Source organism: Zingiber officinale, chromosome 4B, assembly GCF_018446385.1.
Source record: "Zingiber officinale cultivar Zhangliang chromosome 4B, Zo_v1.1, whole genome shotgun sequence".
NCBI classification, from domain to species: Eukaryota; Viridiplantae; Streptophyta; class Magnoliopsida; order Zingiberales; family Zingiberaceae; genus Zingiber; species Zingiber officinale.
This window is the reverse complement of record NC_055993.1, coordinates 104,685,031-104,693,412: the sequence shown is the minus strand read 5'-3', so window position 1 is coordinate 104,693,412 and position 8,382 is coordinate 104,685,031. Positions and strand designations below refer to the sequence as shown.

Sequence of the window (8,382 nt, the reverse complement as noted above, 5' to 3'; positions counted from 1 at the left end):
GGACAAGAAGACAAGACCTGATTAAGGCATAATGAATTTTAATTCCATTCGTTCAACCCTAGATATCAGAAACACAGCACAAGTGCAAGGCAACTCGTATCTAAGAGAACTGAGGGTGTAAATTTATGATCTCGGTCAATAGAAAACACTAAGAGAAATAATCCAGCTAATTCAGTAGTAGATATAAGAAAAAACAATGTACAGCAAATGAACTTCTGAATCCAAGAGATATAAGAAACCAATAGAAAAGGAACATTAAAGTGATCAAAAGCTTCGACTAGATGCTCATAGATATAGCTCATTTCTGTAGCTCACAGTTCAGACAATTTGCTTCTCTAGGGTTCCTTTATGAGTTTGCTTTGATAACTGATAAATCATCAGCAAGGGAAACGAGTTGAGGTAAATTGATCCAAACAAACTAGGAAAATCTAAGTAAATGGATGACGGGAGGTTTTATATTCTAAAGTAAGTTTTGTGATGAGACTGATAAGAAAATGCTAGAAAAATATACTAGAACTTTTGTTGATTACCTCGTCAAAAAAATAAGGCCCAGTCGAACAAAGCCTCTTATGCACAGTCCTGAAGTACATACAATAAACTAGTTCAAAGGTTAGAATGGGCCAGGGTTTATTTTTATTATGTCTCACTCTAACTAAAGTTGGAATTTTATCCTTGTCATAATTAGAGTATCAGTTTTAACTGGGTAGTAAAAGGTTACATAAGGATGAATAAAATTCCCATCATTTACTCCTCGCTCCTCTTCATCGAATCCCTTGCACCACAGATCTGATCAGCTGTAAGCAGGCAGGGCCAAAATGCTTAGTCTGCACCAAAAACTATGCGACATATTGGGTCCATCCTAAGTCCTGAGAATTGCATCATACGACACTTGCAAAAGAGACTCCTACAGGTTTCAATGAACCATAATGCCCATCCCAGGTTATTTGCTCATCGCTCACTGTCAGTATTACCCGCATCTCTGCCTACTTTCTACTTTCTCCTTTCTCCTTTCTCCTCTGTTCATTCATGTTAGCTTCTTTGGAAAATGTCTTTAAGATTGCTGATGTTTTTCTTCATTCCTAAAACTCACAGTTGAATGAAAAAATTGTTCAATGAGATATTACAGGTTTGAATCATGACATGGTATCTCAGTCAATATCTTATGATTATTGGCCTATCTATGGAAATCATGGTTATATGTCTATATCAAACATCAGTTACAAGCTTAATCAGTAGTATTTATATACTGGATCAACTATGAAAAACATGGATGAACCATCAATTATTTATGATGTCAAACAAGCAATTGTAAGTAGAAAAGGCATCCAATGAATGAACTACTAATGTCTGCAATCATGGAGAAACAGGATACTGGAATATGAACAACAAAACAAAGTATTTGCTTTCGTAATCAGATAGAACAAAACCAACTAATTGCTTTCGTAATCATATATAACTTACGAGCAGCAGCAGGAAGCAAATAACAAACTTAGTCATGATCAGCTAATTCACAGGCAAATTAAAACACTTAGAACAACAATGAAAGAAACAAAAGAAAGGGATGCTTCCCAGTTCATGTATGGTTAGAATAATTGCTTCCAGGTGACCATCTCCGGATAGCAGATGATATAAAGTTTCTCCTGGCAAAATAACTGATACGACTCTTCCATGGCAATGATCGGGAATAACTCCTTGATGGCAAAAGACAACCAGCTCCAACATGACCAATCAAGTGCTCATTATTCTCAAGAACTCCATTCTCGCCAATGGATTCTTGATGTTCAGCTGATCCAGTGACATCCAAATTAACTGCCAGCATCCCATCTCTGCATTGCATCAACCAGTCTGCACATCTTGATGTCACTCCATGGCACTTCTTCACTTTCACTTTCACCAACTTTGGGCAACCCTCTGCAAGGGAAACGATTCCCTGATCAGACACAGGACAGCCTTTGATGCACAGCTTCCTCAAAGCCATGCACTTGGAGGCAATACAAATGATCTCAGGATCCCCAAAGGTCTCGCTGCTGCAAGGGGCAAGGCGTTCCAGCTTTGGGCAATCGCTTGCTATAAGCCCCATGCTTCGGGCTGTTGGATTCACCCCAATAAGCGCCAATTCTTGGAGGTTGGGGTACTTCCTTGCTACAACTATTAGACCTTCATCGCCAATCCGATTGGTCTTCCATCCATCGATATGGATCTTGCGGAGGAGAGGGCAGCGTTTGGCAACGGCAGCAAGGCCATCGTCTGTGCATTTTGGGGTCTTTACAAGATGAAGGATCTCACGATCACACAAGGAAAGAGCGGCAAGGCCACGATCACTGACATGAAGCTTCTCCAGATGAATTTCAACAATTCCAGGAACCTTATCTGCAATATTTTCAAGTAGCCTGTCCCAATCTCCGGAGTACCGGATAAGTTTTAGGGTTTTTAGGTTTGAGGATCCAGCGATTAGAGAAGCAAAACACTGTCCATTGTAAAGAGGGAGGTGGCGCCAATGATGGATTCCACCATGGAGGATGAGTCGGGAAGGCCACGCAGCCGCTTGATGGACAACTCCACCAGCATAGGGCAGCGCTGGACAACTGCGTCAACGCCTGCATAGCTGAACGTGCAAGATCCCACGGAGAGCTTGCGAAGGCCGGGGCAGTGCTCGGCGACCGCAGCCATGGCGCCATCAGTCACAGCGCGGGAGGCCCGGAGCTTGAGCCGAGTGAGGCTACGGCACCGATGCTCTCACTATGGCGGTCGCATTTTAGGGCGAGCTTGGTAATAGCGTCAAATCGAGCAAATATGCACGGCGCGGCTACCAGAAGGACGGCCCTCGACCGCGAGCCACCTACGACAAGCCAGTGAGCACTTCTTGCGGTCGGCAGAGTTGAGGAAATGGAAGACGAAGGCAAGGCAGTCGTCGGGTAAATCAGCGGTGTGATCCCTCGATGGAACGCGGATTCTCCCTCCGTGATGGCTGCCGGATGCGGGTCGCCGGGACGGAACCTGCGAAGGAGGAAAAGCAAGGAAACTTGGAGCGACGGAGCGAGGATGTTGAGGAGGGCGGTTTGGAAGATGTGGTGAAGGCGGATTGGCCCATGCAGGGCAGCCGGAGCGGAGCGAGGCGGCGGCGTCGTTGTCGTCAGAATCCAGAGGCCTCTTCTTTGACCTTTCTGCGGTGAGATGCACCGGCGGACTTGAAATAGGCTTCTTCTTTCACCTTACGGACTTGCAACGGGTCTAGTTGGATCAAATATGTTCCATCTTCAAACCCGATCCACTAAGCAACGGATAGCTCACTGCTCGCTGCTCACCTTCCCTTCCAGCGTCCGCTCCCACCACGCGCTCATAGTGGCAAATGGCCTCCTCCGCCCTGGCGCTCCTTCTCCCACGGGGCGTCCCAGCGCTGCGCGCGGCTTCAGCCTCCCTCCCCCGCCGCTGCGCCTTGGGGATCCTCGCGGCGGTGGAACCCCTATCCCCGCCTGCTGCTGCATCGGCAGGCGAAGGCGCGCCGGCCTCGTCCTCTGGCGGCCCCAAGGCCACACCTCCCTTGAAGGCCCTACATGGAACTCCGTGGAACCTGCATCCCGATTACAGGCGGTGGAAGGATGCGGAAGAGGAGATCCTGAGGGACATCGAACCCATCAGGATGCTCACCAAGCACATTCTTCACTCCGACAGGTACTTTTCGTCCAAAAATTAGGGTTAATATGACCTCTGTTTTTTCTCTGTTAGGCTACATTTGATGTCTTAATTAGTCAGTCACTATCAGTTGAATTGCAACTGGAAGCCAAAGAAATCATAGGATCGTGGCTTGGCTTGCTCTCACTGTGTTTACTGTATCTTTGAACCCAATTTTCTTGTTCGTTGAGCTTAACAACATGAGATGATGGCATGATCATCATTGCTTAAAGGAAATAGAGATAGAATAGCTATGGAAGAATAGGGAAGGTGGGAGTTCTTTATCATTGACTCTGCTCACAACTCTAAATTATCATATTTCAGTTAAAATAATATCTAGACCTAGAAATGGTTACAAATTACAATGAATAGCACAATTAGGTTCTTTGTTCGGCATGATCCTCACAATGCCCACAACACAGTAGTATCAGATCTAGTATGTGAGTGGTAAATTAATTCGTTTGCAATAAGATTTTGATCAATTGGAGTTCCATTAGATTTACAATCTAACATTCGTTATTTATACAACAGATCTAGCATACACTTTCTTTGTGAGAGAAATATACCATATGAAGATCGAGCAACTTCAATCCCAAGGAATGTTTCAATTACTTATAATAAATGTTTATTCTTTCTGTTATCAACACTATTCTGAGCAGGGGTATCAACACAAGCAGTTTGATGTAAGTTCCTATGAGTTTTCAAATTCTCTTAAAATTCCCTATTTGTGAATTTTGTCTCATTATCGAAACTTAGAATCTTTTTCTTGGAAGCAAACTGACTATCGAGCATCTAGAATTTCTTGAAACAACACACACCTTATCTTTATATCTCAATAAATTAATCCAGATCACCCTATTAAAGAAACAAAGAGGCGACAAGCCACTTTGTGTCCAAAAACAAAAGCAATATAACAAACACCCCAAACATCTATATCCATAATATGAAAGTCTATTTCCTTGGCTTCTAGAAGTAGGACAAACACTTCTAAATGCTTAGCAAATTGGCAAGCATCACATATTAATATGTCTTTGTTGCAATCTTCATGAAAGAAAATTTTTAGTTCTAAAACTAAGAAAGATTAATGATCGATCCTATGATTGTAGAAATTGCCACTCTTTTGGAAACCTCCATCAAATAAAGCAATCATTGATTTGGAATTTATAGATTGTTTTATATTACCCACGTAATAAAAGGCACTGTGTATTCAACCTAAGTTAATCGTCTCCCCTATTTGTAACTTCTGGAGATCGTAATGAGAAGGAAAAAAATATTCAGTTAAGTGCTTTAGTAATAGAGTTAATGGACTAATGATTAGTTGGAGAGCTAAAAACATGCAAGACGAGAAAATTGAAAGCATGAAGTTGCATTGTTATCACATTTAGTAGATACAGAAAAATGTCATCAACAATGCAAACTTTTTCTCTATGTACAACAACAACAATAACCAAGCCTTATCCCACTAGGTGGGGTCGGTTATATGAATCCTTTTACGCCATTGAGCTCTATCTCCAATGATACCATCATCTATATTTAAATAAAATTTATCTTGATTTATCGTGACTAATCAAGTCTTTTTTGATCTTCCTCTTTCTCGTTTGATATGCGTGTTTGTCATACCTTCACATCGCCTAACTAAAGTATTTATTGGTCGTCTAAGTACATGCCCGTACCATCTTAAACGTGTTTCTCAGAGTTTTCCCTCAATAGATGCAACTCCGACTTTCTCTCTAATGTTCTCATTTCTTATTTTGTCCATTATCATATGTCCACACATCCACATTAACATTCTCGTCTCTGCAACTCAAATCTTCTGTTCATGTGCTCGAATCATAATCCAACACTCAGCTCCATATAATATAGCAAGTCTAACTACAGTTTTATAGAATTATTCTTTAAGTTTTAGAGGTACTTTACGGTCACATAAAACATCCGACGCTTTCCTCTATTTCAACCATCCTGCTTGTATTCTATGTAAAACATCTCTGTCAATCCCTCCATCATTTTGCAAAAATGATCCTAATTATTTAAACCTCTCGGTTTCGGGTAACTCGTCGTATCCTATCTTAACAATTGTCTCATTATATCTAATATTGCTAAACTTAAATTCCATATATTATGTCTTTAGTCTACTAAGCCTAAAATCTTTCCCTTCTAGTATTTTCCACCAAGATTCTAGTTTAGCATTTACTCCTTCTCGTGTTTCATCTACTAAAACAATGTCATCTGCAAACAACATGCACCATGGTACTGTGTCTTGAATATGTGCAGTGAGTTCGATGCATCTTAATGTGTAAGGAAAATATGGTTCGATGCACCATGGCAAACAACTTTTTCTCTATGTAAATAAGGAAAATATGTAACAAAAGAATTTGATGAACTTTTTATATGGTCAGATGCATCTTGATGTATAATCTAGAGGGAGATTGAAGGACTTTTATAAGCGAATGATGATGGGCCTCATTAAGACTCTGATATCGTATTGATTTAAGGGAAATAGAGATGGAACAGCCATGGAGGAATAAGGAAGGGGGAAAATTTCTTTTGGAAGACTCCTAACAGCCCTAAATTGTGATATTTAGGTTTAGTAATAAATATTACAATTAGGTCCTTAGCAAAATAGTCAATTCCATCCAAGTCCTATTAGTTCAATGATAAGATTTTAATGAGAGTTCATGGTTAACATTTCACATGTGCAATTTACAAAGGCAAATCAATCTTGTGGGCAGGAAGTTTCACAAGGAAGATGGATTTTAGTTGTTCAGTTGATGAAGAAGGAATCCCTCCATGGAACTTGATTATTGTACTGCTTATGGCTTATCTGAGTAAGAGTGTCATTTGTACTTTATTGATACAACAACGTAGAATGAGATAAATAGGGTACAATTATTTTGTTCATTGACTATTCTGGTTGATTAATCCCATAATATGAATTTTGTCCTAGAGTTTTTAAGGATTTCTATACCGAGTTGATAAATATCATTCATGATTTTTTAAAAAAAAATACATGTATTTTCAGGATTCAGAGAGGATAAACTGTAAATAGGAAAAGGAGGACTAGCCTTTATGGAATGGCAAATGTTATTATAACATTAATATTAGTTTCATAAATTTGTTTTAGGTGGTGGTGGTTTTCCACACCGACACCTACAGTCTTGTTCAATTTGCTTATAATACTTTTACACTAGAAAATTGATGGTCTGCAGATACTTTGATGGTGAGCGTTTGAGTGCCAAAGACGAAAAAGAAGTCATAGGAAAACTTCTCAGATACCATCCTCGTTCAGAAGATAAGATTGGTTGTGGCCTTGATTATATAATGGTTAGTAGAACCTATTGATACTGCTCTTATTAATTGATGTAACATTGTCATGAGGCACAAAGGCAGATCACTGTTTTTGCAGGGCAAATTACACTGCCATACATTAAGAAAATTATCAGCTTGTGCAGGAAAAACATAGTTCACAATGGAAGTATTATTAGCTAAAAAAGTAAAATAAAATTACCTAAAATTTATTCTGCTTCTCATTTCAAATTTGTTTCGTAAACAACAAAACAAGCAGAAATAATGTGAAGATGGAAGTCGTAGAGTTTGATATTTCAATGGAATGTTATTGTTTATGACCAGTGAGTTGATGTCAACATGTTAATGAATCCATGACAGCATTGACTAAAATTATTTTGTAAAGGTTGATCGGCATCCTCAATTCAAACACTCAAGATGCCTCTTTGTGGTGCGAACTGATGGTGGCTGGATAGACTTCTCGTATCAGAAGTGTCTTAGAGCTTACATCCGAGACAAGTACCCACTGCATGCAGAAAGGTTCATTGGTGAGCATTTGAAACGCAACTGAAGGTTCATTAACTGGAGCCATCTGGTTTTGTACATCATCTACGAAGATCTGGCCAGTCTTTCTTATTCATGAAATAGCAGTCAGTGTGGCGCTGAGTTCTCGGATGAATAGAAGCTGGTTTTCAAGTGATCAGTTAGTGTGCATTTCTTGTGATACAATAAGAGCACAGGATTTTGTGTAGTCACATTTTTTATCATATTGTATGGGAATGAATAAATTGAAGGAGTTCCTCTATTATCATTTGAATTGAACTTGTTTGCTAAAAAATTGAACTCTTGTAGTTTGTATTTGTAGTTTAGAGGGTGAAGGGTCTTGACTATATAGAATGTAATGCCACTTTTTTTTTTTATTTAATTGAATGCAAACTATTGTGGAAAGTTAATTGTCAGCAAAAAAAGCTGCCAAATTTGAGAAAGTTATCAATGCTAATCTCTGTTACATTCAAATTGGGTTTTACAGTGTGTAATCCCATTGAGATCAAGCCAACGGAGGTGGGAAACATAAGGAATGGAGTTATTTGAAAACAACAATCAATCTTATCTCATGATTTTCTAGAAAGACGGTGAAAGAGAAGAATATAGATCTATTTGGAATTTCAACCAAGAACTTAAATCAAAATGTTATTCAAGGAGGCATGGAAGGTGTAGGTATGGCATGATATATCAATACGAATGAGGGTAAATTTTTTAGAGCATTTGGTTGGCTCGTTTTTTATTTTTTATTTTCTGAAAAAAATAAAAAATATTGTTTGGATAGTAGTTTTCATATTTAGAAAATGAAATATTATTTTATAAAAAAATAAAGAATGTCTAAAACTTATTTTCTAAAAAAAATACGTATTCTTTAGAAAATGAAAA

General features: G+C 39.2%; 1 protein-coding gene and 1 pseudogene across 1 annotated transcript; one reads left to right on the top strand and one right to left on the bottom strand.

Annotated features, from left to right (window-relative positions):
• Window positions 1–1,418: 1,418 nt before the first annotated feature.
• Window positions 1,419–3,341, bottom strand: LOC121978501 (annotated as a pseudogene).
• LOC121975866 (protein DCL homolog, chloroplastic-like) lies at window positions 3,199–7,823 on the top strand. The gene is made up of 3 exons (XM_042527774.1): window positions 3,199–3,672; window positions 6,879–6,993; window positions 7,361–7,823. Exons 1-3 carry the CDS (start codon window positions 3,350–3,352, stop codon window positions 7,523–7,525), a joined length of 603 nt encoding a protein of 200 aa, XP_042383708.1. The 5' UTR covers window positions 3,199–3,349; the 3' UTR covers window positions 7,526–7,823.
• The last annotated feature ends 559 nt before the right edge of the window (window positions 7,824–8,382 follow it).

Coding starts and splice junctions, on each gene's coding strand:
- LOC121975866 (XM_042527774.1), top strand. CDS start 3,350: ATGGCCTCCTCCGCCCTGGCGCTCCTTCTCCCACGGGGCGTCCCAGCG. Junction 3,673..6,878: donor CACATTCTTCACTCCGACAG/GTACTTTTCGTC, acceptor GATGGTCTGCAG/ATACTTTGATGGTGAGCGTT. Junction 6,994..7,360: donor GTGGCCTTGATTATATAATG/GTTAGTAGAACC, acceptor TATTTTGTAAAG/GTTGATCGGCATCCTCAATT.